We start from the raw sequence: 13,530 nt of genomic DNA on the forward strand, positions 1-13,530 counted from the left end.
TCTTACCCCCCCCCCCCTCTCTCGACCCTAGGTGGATCTGAACGAGGAAGAGACCATCCTGATTATCCGTCGTTTGCACAAAGTGCTCCGCCCCTTCCTGCTGCGCAGACTGAAAAAGGAAGTGGAGTCCCAGCTGCCTGAGAAGGTCTGACTCCTGTCAATCACTTGGCTTTCAGTCTCCAAGGACAATAAAGATGAATTGACTCTTTCAGTACTTTAAACTCATATCAGTCCAATCAATGCAATGTTTTAACCTGTTCTCTCCGTGTGTGTGTGTGTGTGTGTGTGTGTTCCCCAGGTGGAGTATGTGATCAAGTGTGACATGTCGGCCCTGCAGAGAGTGCTGTACAGACACATGCAGGCTAAGGGTGTGCTGCTCACCGACGGCTCTGAGAAAGACAAGAAGGTAAGGAGGAGTAGAGAACCCCCTCACTGCTCTCCATACACCCCCTAACAACTGACTGGGGGTCAGTTATACTGGGCTGTTTAGGTGGGTACTACAGGATGACTAAGTGCGGAGTATTGTGTTTCAGGGTAAAGGAGGCACCAAGACCCTGATGAACACCATCATGCAGCTGAGGAAGATCTGTAACCATCCCTACATGTTCCAGCAGATCGAGGTACAGTGCAAGGGTCCACCTCAACTCTTTTCCATGAATTGAGAAGAGATGTTGACTGAAGTGCAAGATTGTGGTTAAAGCTTCTCATTTTAACCGAGAAGTTGTGACTCGTCTGTTCACAGGAGTCCTTCTCTGAGCATTTGGGATTCACTGGAGGCGTAGTGTCTGGGTAAGCAAAGCATCTGCTGACGTTGCATGTTGATGCTTCATGGTGCTGTGGTTGATCTTACTATGTGTGGCGCGTTCCCTCATCCACCCCTCTGTTCTCATCCCCTGCCTCCTCCAGACCTGATCTGTACCGCGCCGCTGGGAAGTTTGAGCTGCTAGACCGTATCCTGCCCAAGCTGATGGTCACCGAACACAAGGTCCTGCTCTTCTGTCAGATGACTTCCACCATGACCATCATGGAGGACTACTTTGGCTGGCGCAACTTTAAGTACCTGCGTCTGGACGGTGAGAGGCAGGATAGGAGAGTTATTTAGTCTGGTGGCTTGTGCTCGGAAAATGAATTCAAGACAAATTCCAGAAGTATTTTGTACTATGAGAAAAACAGTATGTGTAGGATTTGTTTTGTACTTACAGTATGCAGTTTACTAGAACACAATAGCTCAACATTGTGGTGTGGGGAGCCTGATGTACGATCACAAGCTGAGCTCATGTTATTTGCATATCCCTCCTGCTGTTTCCTGTGGAAACTGGTAACTATCACCATTGGTCTTTGTCTCCATAGGAACCACTAAGGCTGAGGATCGTGGGATGCTTTTGAAGACCTTCAATGACCCCGCCTCTAAGTACTTTGTGTTCCTGCTCAGCACCAGGGCCGGCGGGCTGGGCCTCAACCTTCAGTCTGCTGACACTGTGGTCATCTTTGACTCCGACTGGAACCCACATCAGGTTCAGCTCATTACCCTCTACTGCAGTATTATGCTTAGTTATTAATATATATTTAGAAAACAGCTAGGATTAGTGGCTTTTGAGGTGATTTTGTGAGGTAACAGCCAACTCCCATGTCCTGCCCTCCCCCTAACTCTGATCACTCACCCCTCTCTTTCTCTCTCCCTCCCCTGTACAGGATCTGCAGGCCCAGGACAGAGCCCACCGTATCGGGCAGCGGAACGAGGTGCGTGTGTTGCGTCTCTGCACCGTTCAAAGTGTGGAGGAGAAGATCCTGGCGGCGGCCAAGTACAAGCTGAACGTGGACCAGAAGGTCATCCAGGCCGGCATGTTTGACCAGAAGTCGTCGAGTCACGAGCGCCGTGCCTTCCTGCAGGCCATCCTGGAGCATGAGGAACAGGACGAGGTCGGGGCCCCGGGGGGCTGGCGCGCTGGGGGGGCGTTGGTGGGTGTGATCATGACCGTCCACCACACTACCCAACCACCCACACGCCTCCCTACCATTTAACCTTTCTTTACTTTTCTCTCCTCCTCCTCCTCTCTACCTTCTGGATTTAGGAGATGTTCCTTTTTTTAGGTTTGGTTTCCCCTCTTCTCCTCTTCCTGCGTTTTCTTAAACAAATTTTACTTTTTATTTATTTAATGAAGCTCTTTTTCAATAACATAGTAGCCGTCCTAGCTGGAAGTCTGTTCTATCTATACAGTTAGTAGGAGCAGTGGTTTCCTGGTAGACGTATGCATCACACCTGTTGTAGGATATTTACTCCAATACATCACACGCTACATGTTATAATGCACTTCATATGATACTAACAAAACTGATAAGCATTCAAGAATTCTAGTTCAGAGGCGTGGCTCTGAGGCACCACTAACAGCCCTGTGTTCACCCTTTCTATTGTCGACAGGAGGAGGACGAGGTGCCTGATGATGAGACCGTCAACCAGATGATTGCCAGGAGCGAAGAGGAGTTTGACCAGTTCATGGTCAGTCCCATAGTTCTTCAGGATTTACAGAAATGTAGTCTGAGTCTTTCTTGAGGCAACTGGAGGCTTCACGGTCAACCTCTAGACTGAAGACTGCCCTGTTGGAGGCTTTGACACAACCTCAAGTCTGATAAAATGACACCCATGCGTAGACTTAAGATGGAAATCTACCATTCTTCAACTGTTGTTTCCCCCTCTTTTCTTACACTGTACCTCCCCCTTCCAGCGTATGGACCTGGACCGGCGCCGCGAGGACGCCCGCAACCCCAAGAGAAAGCCCCGTCTGATGGAGGATGACGAGCTGCCCACCTGGATCCTAAAGGATGATGCCGAGGTGGAGAGGCTCACCTGTGAGGAGGAGGAGGAGAAGATGTTTGGTCGCGGCTCTCGCCAGCGCAAGGAGGTGGACTACAGCGACTCACTCACAGAGAAGCAGTGGCTCAAGGTCAGCTATCCAGCTGTTGTAGTTGAAAAAGCTTTTAGCTAATAATTGAAAGTCCTATAACTGAAATCTATGGTCTATGACCTGCAATGCTGATGTGTGGTTCCCCCTCCAACAGGCCATAGAGGACGGTAATCTGGAGGACCTCGAGGAGGAGGTGCGTCACAAGAAGACGACCCGGAAGCGCAAGCGAGACCGCGACGACATGCCCGGCCCAGCCACACCCAGCTCCAGCGGTGGTGGCGGTGGTCGCAGCCGTGACAAGGACGAGGAGGTCAAGAAGGCCAAGAAACGCGGGCGCCCTCCGGCTGAAAAACTGTCCCCTAACCCCCCATCCCTCACCAAGAAGATGAAGAAGGTGGTGGACACTGTCATCAAGTACAAGGACGGGTGAGTTGGTGGGCTCCTATGTCTGGATGACAACTCAGTGAAGGTCCTGATTATACCCTGATGAAGACAGCTTGGCTATCGAAACGTTGGTAATTGCATTTTTGCATCTGAGCTCCTAGAGTGTGCGGCTCTCTTTGATTTTCAAGTTTTCTACTCCGCTAGCCAGCACCTCGCCTAAATAGGTGTACGTTTCTTTTTCTTCTAGATAACTCAGTGAAGGTCAGCACATGACAACAAACGCAACCTACTTTGTCATTTAATGGTCAGAGCAGAGCATGTTGAGGTGGACTAATCCCGGAGTTTCCCTGTTCTCCTATTTCACAGCAGCAATGGGCGCCAGCTGAGTGAAGTCTTCATCCAGCTGCCCTCCCGCAAGGAGCTGCCTGAGTACTACGAGCTCATCCGCAAGCCTGTCGACTTCAGGAAGATTAAGGTACGGCACTAACCCTTTAATATCGGTTATAAGACTAAATCAAATCAAACGTTATTTGTCACATGTGCCTAATACAACCGTGAAATGCTTACTTACAAGCCCTTATTAACCAACAGTGCAGTTCAAGAAGAGTTAAAAAAATATTTACCAAATAAACTAAAGTAAAAAATAATAAAATATAACAATAACAAGGCTATATACAGGGGGTGCCGGTACTGAGTCAGTGTGCAGGGGTACATGTTAGTTGAGGTAGTTTTTACATGTATGTACGGGTGAAGTGACTATGCATAGATAATAAACAGTGAGTAGCAGCAGTGTACAAAACAAATGGATGTATATAGTCCGGTGGCCATTAGATGAATTGTTTAGTAGTCTTATGGCTTGGGGGTAGAAGCTGTTAAGGAGCCTTTTGGTCCTAAACTTGTCGCTCTGGTACAGCTTGCTGTGTGGTAGCAGAGAAAACAGTCTGACTTGGGTGACTGTTGTCTCTGACAATTGTATGGGCTTTCCTCTGACACCACCTATTATATAGGTCCTGTATGGCAGGAAGCTTGGTCCACTGATGTACTGGGCCGTACGTACTACCGTCTGTAGCGCCTTAAGGTCAGATGCCGAGCACTTGCCATACCAGGCGGGGATACAACCCGTCAGGATGCTCTCGACGGTGCAGCTGTATTACTTTTTGAGGATCTGGGGACCCTAGCCAAATCTTTTCAGTCTCCTGAGGTGGAATAAGTTTTGTTGTGGTCTCTTCACGACTGTCTTTGTGTGTTTGGACCATGATAGTTCATTGATGACGTGGACACCAAGGACCATGAAACTCTCGACTCGCTCCACTGCAGCCCCATCGTTGTTAATGAGGGGCTGTTCAGCCCGCGTTTTCCTGTAGTCCACGATCAGCTCCTTTGTCTTGCTCACGTTGAGGGAGAGGTTGTTGTCCTGGCACCACACTGCCAGTTCTCTGACCTCCCTGTTGGCTGTATCGTCGGTGATCAGGCCAACCACTGTTGTCGTCAGGAAACATAATGATGGTGTTGGAGTCGTAGGTGAACAGGGAGGACAGGGGGGGATGAAGTACACACCCCTGAGGGGCCCCAGTGTTGAGGATCAGCCTGGCAGATGTATTGTTGCCTAATCTTACTACCTGTAGGCGGCCCGTCAGGAAGTCCAGGATCCAGTTGCAGAGGGAGATGTTTAATCCCAGGGTCCTTAGCTTAGTGATGAGCTTTGTGGGCACTATGGTGTTGAACACTGAACTGTAGTCAATGAACAGCATTCTCACATAGGTGTTCCTTTTGTTCAGGTTGGTAGCACTTCATGTCTACCGACGTGAGTGCTATGGGGCGGTAATCATTTAGGCAGGTTACCTTCGCTTCCTTGGGCACGGGGACTATGGTGGTCTGCTTGAAACGTAGGTATTACGGGCTCGGTTAGGGAGATGTTGAAAATGTCAGCGAAGACACTTGACAGTTGGTCCGCACATGCTTTGAGTACACATCCTGGTAATCCGTCTGGCCCTGTGGCTTGTGAATGTTGACCTGTTTAAAGGTCTTATTCACATCAGCTACCGAGAGTGTTATCACACAATCATCCAGAACAGCTGGTGCTCTCGTGCATGCTTCAGTATTGCTTGCCTCGAAGCAAGCATGAAAGGCATTTAGTTCTTCTGGTAGGCACGTGTCACTGGGCATCTCGCGTCTAGATTTCCCTTTTATAGTCCATAATAGTTTTCAAGCCCTGCCACATCCGACGAGCCTCAGAGCCGGTGTAGTAGGATTCAATCTTAATCCTGTATTGACGCTTTGCTTGTTTGATGGTTCGTCTGAGGGCATAGCGGGATTTCTTATAAGCGTCCGGATTAGTGTCCCGCTCCTTGAAAAGCGGCAGCTCGACGTCGTCGATGCATTTATTCATGAAGCTGGTGAATGAGGTTGTATTCTCCTCAATGCCATTGGATGAATCCCGGGAACATATTCCACTCTGTGCTAGCAAAACAGTCCTGTAGCGTGAGTCACTGGTACTTCCTGCTTTAGCTTTCGCTTGTAAGCAGGAATCAGGAGGATGGTAAAATGGTAAAATGGTAAAATTTGCCAAATGGAGGGCGGGGGAGAGCTTTGTATGAATCTCTGTGTGTGGAGTAAAGGTGGTCTAGATTTTTTTTTTTCTCTCTAGTTGTACTAGTGACATGCTGGAAAATACGTGGTAAAACTGATTTTAGTTTTCTTGTTTGCTTATGTCATTATAGAGTAGGGTTGATTGCTGTCTTAGTGCCGGCATCTGTCTGTGGTGGCAAATAGACGGCTACGAATAATGAAGATAGTGTGGTCTACAGCTTATCATAAGGTAATCTACCTCAGGCGAGCAATACCTCGAGACTTCTTTAATATTAGACATTGCGGGAATCGGCTAGGGAATCACATTCAGTAAAACAGTCCTTGTGGGAGGTTAGGGGACTGACAAGTCACATCTAGCTGTCTAATTCTGATCTTCTCAGTCCTGTGTTGTCCTCTACTGTTCTGATGACTATTCTGATGTCCTCTCCTCTGTTCCCCTCCAGGAGAGGATCCGCAGCCATAAGTACCGCAGCCTGAATGACCTGGAGAAGGATGTGATGCTGCTGTGTAGTAACGCTCAGACCTTCAACCTGGAGGGCTCTCTGGTGAGTGTCCGGCGACAGGGAGCGAGTGAGGGGAGGGCTGATCTTTGTTGGGCATGATAAGACAACGCTGTGGGGGTGCTGGGATATGGAGGGCCTGTTTCAGCCCAATGTATTACAGATCCGAGGAGACTTGTCACAACCTTTATGGTGAATTGAATGGAATCTCTCATACTCTGAAGAAATGTCACAGTAGCCTGTTACCCTGCTGTTGACATCTTCTATATTTCTCTGTGGCGTGTCTCACCCCCCAGATCTATGAGGACTCCATCGTACTGCAGTCAGTCTTCACCAGTGTCAGGCAGAAGATTGAAAAGGAGAAGGAGGAGGAGAGTGAGGGAGAGGACAGTGAGGAGGAAGAAGAGGAGGAGGTGGACGAAGGCTCTGAGTCTGAATGTGAGTGTTACAGTATTTACATATATAGATTTTTTCATTTAACCTTTATTTAACCAGGAAGGGCTCATTGAGATTAAAATCTATTTTTCAAGAGCGCCCTGGTCAAGATAGGCAGCACCAAGTCAATACAAAAAAATTACAGACGGACATCCAGTAAAAACCATTGAATTCACACGAGTATAAAACTGCAAATTAAAAACATTGACCGGGCAGGGAATCAGCCTCAAAATCCTTCATCAGTGATTTAAGAACACCAATCGGGGCAAGTTCTTCCAGTTTAAAAGCATATGCACTTAGTGTCATAGTCCACTGTTAAAAGGGCAATCTGCCGCTCAAGCAACAACGTGTCCCACCCTCCTCCCACCAGTGTCTGGTGAATAGCTGACTGGTGGGGCTGTTGAAACCACTCTCAAATTCATAGACTGAGCTATGAATGCATAATTATAGTTTTAACCATGTTTTGAGGCCTAAGTGTTTGTTTACAATTACATTGTTTACAAAGGAGTAAAACAAGTTTATATTTTTTGATTCTGGTGGAATGTGCCAATTTAACTCAGCTCATTTAGAACTTATATTCTTCAAGAATCAATGGGTGTAAATCATTCATTTAAAAGTCAAAAAATAGATGTTGCAATCAGGAATTGCCCCTTTTAAACTATTGAATATTTTGTTGAACTTTTGAAGAATTGTAAGCTCATGGATTTGTGTCCATGCCTCTTTCAGCTCGTTCAGTGAAGGTGAAGATTAAGCTGGGGAGGAAGGAGAAGGAGGGCAGAGGGAAGGGCCAGCGCCGGAGGGGCCGTGGCTCCCGGGCCAAACCTGTAGTGAGCGACGACGACAGCGAGGAGGAACAGGAGGAGGTAAGACACATGCACAAATACATTGAGACACTACTTAACTGTCAATTTAAGCTTCCATTCGAAGCTGTCTACTGTCCTGACTGAAGTTGACCTCTTCTAAGCTCTCTGCACTGAAGGCTGTCTAGCAACACTGATTAACTTGTGTAACTCAAACCAGCAGTATTTTTATTTGTCTTTAACACTTACGTTTATTGTTTTCAGAAATGTTTTCTTAAACGTCTACAGTAGACTAGGCTGGTGATCAATAAGATATGTTTTATTGGGTTGAAGGATTAAGTGTTTTTTTCTTCGGGCTTCTATTTCAGGCGGGTTCGGCCAGCGGCAGTGAGGAGAACTGAACTGAACCACTCCTGTTCTGCGAGGACCAACGGCCCACTGAGACCCTCGACTGGAACTTATATATTTTACCTAGATTCTATAGCAGGGAGACAAGCCAGTGGAGAGGGGCCTAGTTTTACCTAGATTCTATAGCAGGGAGACAAGCCAGTGGAGAGGGGCCTAGTTTTACCTAGATTCTATAGCAGGGAGACAAGCCAGTGGAGAGGGGCCTAGTTTTACCTAGATTCTATAGCAGGGAGACAAGCCAGTGGAGAGGGGCCTAGTTTTACCTAGATTCTATAGCAGGGAGACAAGCCAGTGGAGAGGGGCCTAGTTTTAGCTAGATGAGATGATTTTTAGTCAGACAAATGTATTCCATAATTAAAATACACCATCAAATAAAAAAATTAAAAAATGATAGCAAAAAAAAAAACACTTACATATTTAAGCAATCCTGGTATGAATAGCTGGACTGTATGTCTTTTTGCCTTGTTGTTTTCTCCTGAAAGTGATTTAAGGTGGACAGGGTTTGATTAGCAGATTGATCGTGGACCACAGGGAGAGAGTGCTGACTTTTTAAGTGAGTTTGTTTTGTCGTTTTGTTTCCTTTGAGATGGAGCTGTGTGACCGGAGTCGCTGTGGTTTCTAAGTCCCCTGAATGCATGTCGTTTGGTCTGTGGAAATGCACCTGGGTGTGTCGTTCTATTATATCTCTGTTTAATTTAAGAATACAAGTGAGATAACGGTACGTTCCCCCTTAGGCCTTCCTCCGGCTACAAGTGAGAAGGGAAGGGCGGGACTCTGTCTCGCGTCTGTGTCACTGGATTCCAAAAAGTACAATAAAGGTGTCTCGTAATTAAACGTTCCTATCTGCTGTTGTCTTTATTCACTTTATGCACTACACATGATTGATTGCTGTATCCTAAATGTGCTGAATAGAATGAACTGTTAAGCCATCTTTGACAAATTGTAGTTATCTTGTATGTACACTAGATGGCCCTCTCACCTTGACCAGATAACAGTACTCTGGATGAAAAGCCACGGTTTGAAGATTTAGGTGTTTTGTTGATGTTTAGGTTTAAGATTTTCTCCTTGAGTCTGAACTGTAAACATGCTGACTACTAAATTAATGCTAGTTTGGGATAATTTATATAGTTCAGTTTAAGTATTTTAGGCCACAGTGCTTTTTAAAGGCTTGTAAGCACTCACACAGTTGTATTTCAAACAGTATTACTCTGGGCATGTGTGAGATCCTGCCAGGGCTTCCATGCCTCTGATCTCAGATACACACCAGTTTCTTCTTCCTCAGGTCACTCAGGACCCTGCTGTTTTTTCCCGCTCCCCCTCACACTGCTTTGTTCCAGCCATGGGCTCATGTCATAACACCTGGACAAATACTTTTTTTTGGTGTGTGTGGAAAGTCGTTTTTCAGTGGAACGTTTTTGAATGGATCTGCTGTAGAGTCCGTTCTCTCCTCAAATGGTTTGTCGACTCGTTTCAAGTGACTCTGAAGAGCTACCGTCACCACATTAAACATGAAGCCAGGGATTCTGACTGCGCTGAGACCAACCTCTGACTAGCCTTATTATCCTATGGGTTAACATGGCCAGTTTATTTTGTTGTTTTTTTTACTTTGTCATTGATCAAAAATACATTCCAATAAGAAAGCTTATTTGCTAGGAGGGATGATGGTCAGGAGTGGTGAAGTTGAGGTGAAATCTGAAGAGATATGGATTATGGACAAGAATGTGAGTGTTGAAACCAGGAGAACAGATCAGTGTACAGGATTTACAGCTGGCTCACCGCAGGGGTGGAAGAACCGAGTCACCAGTGGAACAGTTCCTCTCACTGCTTTGCAGGCAGGCAGGCAGAGGAGACGGTCTGTTATGAACAAGGGGTGTGTCATGGATGTGAGCTGTCTTGAGGGGTTGAGTGGAGGGCAAGGCAGAGGGGTTGCAACCAGTGGTTGGTTATATGTTTCAACATGTATCTACACAAGTTGTCTCACATTGTCATATCTCCAAGACTCGTGACATACGAGAGGAAGCTGGATAGCAAGGTTACAACAGAAGTGACCTTGAGTGTCGGACACAATCTCTCATTTGAGGACAATGTAGTTATTTTAATATATATTCAGTTGTCCAAAGCCAAAACACTGTAAAACAATTCTAAAAGCGGTATGCTTCCCTCCCATTAGAAATAAAACAATGCTTTTGTATTGAGATATTAGAGCCATATTTTTTCTGGAGTTTGACAGGTCTTGGCAAATAAATAATGGCAGTCCTTCCAGTTGATTGGTGATGGATTGCCCTGTAGTCTACAGACTGATGTTTGCTAGGTGAAGGCCTCCACGTGAAACAGACTAGGCTACATGCCAAGAATCTTGTGCTTTCCTCATTTTAACTTTATAATGCATCTAGTGCAAGGCACCCGATGTCTACGCAGCATATGCTTTCCAGGTCTGTCAGGATGGATCACTGGTCCAACAGGCTCTACTGCAATTGGAGGAACCTGATCTGACTCTCATGTCTCCTCTCTTGTGAGGGAGAAACGACTCTCATTCCCAGCCAACCCACTGGTCACTAACTGGTTGAATCAACGTTGTTCAAATGTAATTTGTCAACGTGTTGTGATGTGGAATCTGCATGGAAAACACATTAGATTTGAAAAAAGTTGTCATTGTAAACTGTTGTTTTGAGGGTGAAATTTCAACCACAGGATTATGTTATCATGGTAACCAAATTCCAACATAGATGAAATACGTAGAATACCTTTAAAACAATGTCAGATTTTAAAAGTTATAGCCACTATCAGAAGAAAAAAAACAGGCTGGGCAGAACCCCTTCCGTCTACAGTTACCCTTTGGTCTCCCATTCAGGGTAGTAACCAAGCCCAGCCCTGCTTCATCCCAAACAAAAACCTTATTTGTCCCTGACTACTACCAATGGGCTGTCATAGGAATGATTGTTGAGGGATCTTCACCTGAAAAATGAAATACACCGAACAGAAATAAAAAACGCAACATGCAACAATTTCAAATATTTTACTGCGTTACAGTTCATATAAGGAAATCAGTCAATTTAAATAAATAAATGAGGCCCTAATCTATGGATTTCACATGACTGGAAATACAGATCTGCATCTGTTGGTCACAGATACCTTTAAAAAAAGTTGGCGCGTGGATCAGAAAACCAGTCAGTATCTGGTGTGACCACTAATTGCCTAATGCAGCGCAACACATCTCCTTCACATAGAGTTGATCAGGCTGTTGATTATGGCCTGTGTAATTTTGTCCCACTCCTCTTCAATGGCTATGCGACATTTTAGAGTGGCCTTTTATTGTCCCCAGCACAATGTGGACCTGTGTAATGATCATGCTGTTCAATCAGCTTCTTGGTATGCTACAACTGTCAGGTGGATGGATTATCTTTGCAAAGTAGAAATGATCACTAACAGGGATGTAAACAAATTTGTGCACAAAATTTGAGAGAAATAAGCATTTTTGTGTGAATGGAAAATATCTGTGATCTTTTATTTCAGCTCATGAAACATGGGACCAACACTTCACATGTTGCGTTTATATTTTTATTCAGCCTAGATTCACTATTGCTAACAAAATCATTCCAAAGGGTAGGTTTAACAGAGCAAATTAAATGTGACCATACTTTATCACTCATATTCTCCTGAGTGGCGCAGCTGTCTAAGGCACTGCATCTCAGTGCTAAAGACATCACTACAGACACCCTGATTTGAAGCCAGGCTGCATCACAGCCCGGCTGTGATTGGGAGTCCCATAAGGCGGCACACAATTGGTGTGACTGGTGTAGGCCGTCATTATAAATAAGAATTTGTTCTCAACTGACTTGCCTAGTTAAATACAAAATTATATATATCACCATTGATGCTATATAGGCTTATATAGCATTTGCAATGTTATCAACATTCAAATATCAAAATTTGAAGGAGAAATATATTTTTCTTGGATAGTTCCATCTGTGCCACTGGTTTAGTTTGTCTTTATTTCCAGTTTGTCTGCAAATGAATAATTGATATGTTGGATTCACATCTCCATCTTAACCAAAAATTGAAGGTAAAGAATAGGACTAAATCAAATCAAACTTTATTTAAAGTGCGTTTACAGTTTGATTTTATTTAGTCCTATTCATTAACTTAGATTTTTGTTTGGGATGTCCGCCAGATCATAGGATGTTCTCTTGATACAATACGTGTGTGAATTTGACCATTTCCCTGCTAAGCATTCAAAATGTAACAAATACATTTTGTGTGTAAGGGAAAATGTATGGAGTAAAAAGTACATAATTTTCATCAGGAATGTAGTGAAGTAAAAGTTGTCAAAAACATATATAGTAAAGTACAGATACCCCCAAAAATGATTTAAGAAGTTCTTTAAAGTAATCCTTCTTTAGTACTTTACATCACTGTTGTCTTCATTGTTTACATAGGCTGCAGTGGGAGGGACTGCAAATGGTGAGATGCTGTAGGGGGCGGAGAGATGGGTTAGTTGGCAGTGGGGATGGTGCACTTTCTGGTTTCAGGTGAAAATAGGATGGAGTGATACAGTATGCTCACCTTACCTCCACTCTGAATTAATGGCTTTGTTCCTGCTCTTTAAGGACTGTGTTTATAGGAAACTGAATAGATGGTATCTGAAGAAAGCTTTTCCCTGCAATGAGACATATCTGCTCAATCAGCATTCCAATAGTGGGAGCAGTGAGGGCAGCACAATTAGTGACAGTCTCATTAGGCACTTCTGTGGTTCTCCTTTGCACAGTTTCAGAAGCTTTCATGCCCTATGGCGGGCTATTCAAGGGCCGGTCACTGAGAGGACCCACTCTCACCAGAGGGCAGAGAGTTGTGTGACTGTCAACTCCTATTAATGGTCTCAAATATTAGGTTAGCTTTCTCAGAATCCATGTGAAGGAAATACATCTCAATCCTGGAGTAAAAACCAATTAGCAATGATTATTTTGTAAGGTATTGTAACATGAAATTGAATTGTTACTCTTTCATCTTGATGTAGTGTAGTATGATCCAAATCTGTCTGACATAATCTTGATTACATCTGTGTTACCACTCCCTGTTACTAAATAAAACACCATTGCTTCAGAAGGAGAGGGTAATAGCTATATAATTTGCTGTCATCATCAAAGCCTTGGCTTCTCCTGCCATCTTATTTCCAGCTACTCTGTGTAGCGAGATCCTCAACTCTGATGTGAAGCCACTATTAGATTACAGTTTTTAGCTTGTTCTATTTGGTCCGAAATAAGATAGGGAGCTGTAGTCAGTTACTGGTTGACAGAGGCATGGCAGGATGTCATACTAATACTGGTCGGTGCAGCAGACCCATGAGAACTAGAGCAGTTTGACTTCTTGTTTTGCTATTATTTGTGTTGTCACGCGTTGCTGCTCTGACCATGAGGGAAAAGCACAGTCGTTTGGCTGTGGCATTTTTGTGTTTTGTATAAGAGATGGTGCGTCATTGTACACTGATGGACATTGGATAGATCAATATTAAAA

At 44.7% G+C, this 13,530-nt stretch overlaps 1 protein-coding gene across 9 annotated transcripts in view; it reads left to right on the plus strand.

Moving 5' to 3' along the window:
- LOC110486526 (transcription activator BRG1) overlaps positions 1 to 8,857 on the plus strand; it is a 28,439-nt gene extending 19,582 nt beyond the window's left edge. For 5 of the 9 annotated variants that reach the window (XM_036941248.1, XM_036941249.1, XM_021558192.2 and 2 more), the window contains 15 exons: positions 32 to 145; positions 299 to 406; positions 534 to 620; positions 743 to 789; positions 907 to 1,073; positions 1,351 to 1,514; positions 1,693 to 1,959; positions 2,420 to 2,497; positions 2,724 to 2,942; positions 3,058 to 3,329; positions 3,654 to 3,762; positions 6,320 to 6,421; positions 6,673 to 6,814; positions 7,538 to 7,674; positions 7,980 to 8,857. In XM_036941248.1, the coding sequence (XP_036797143.1) occupies positions 32 to 145; positions 299 to 406; positions 534 to 620; positions 743 to 789; positions 907 to 1,073; positions 1,351 to 1,514; positions 1,693 to 1,959; positions 2,420 to 2,497; positions 2,724 to 2,942; positions 3,058 to 3,329; positions 3,654 to 3,762; positions 6,320 to 6,421; positions 6,673 to 6,814; positions 7,538 to 7,674; positions 7,980 to 8,012 (2,046 nt within the window). In that variant the 3' untranslated portion in view covers positions 8,013 to 8,857. The remainder of the gene's footprint in view (positions 1 to 31; positions 146 to 298; positions 407 to 533; positions 621 to 742; positions 790 to 906; positions 1,074 to 1,350; positions 1,515 to 1,692; positions 1,960 to 2,419; positions 2,498 to 2,723; positions 2,943 to 3,057; positions 3,330 to 3,653; positions 3,763 to 6,319; positions 6,422 to 6,672; positions 6,815 to 7,537; positions 7,675 to 7,979) is intronic. The other 4 variants (XM_021558195.2, XM_021558197.2, XR_005035566.1 and 1 more) reach the window with 3 other exon arrangements.
- Positions 8,858 to 13,530: the final 4,673 nt, after the last annotated feature.

This window comes from Oncorhynchus mykiss, chromosome 13, assembly GCF_013265735.2.
Source record: "Oncorhynchus mykiss isolate Arlee chromosome 13, USDA_OmykA_1.1, whole genome shotgun sequence".
NCBI lineage: Eukaryota > Metazoa > Chordata > Actinopteri > Salmoniformes > Salmonidae > Oncorhynchus > Oncorhynchus mykiss.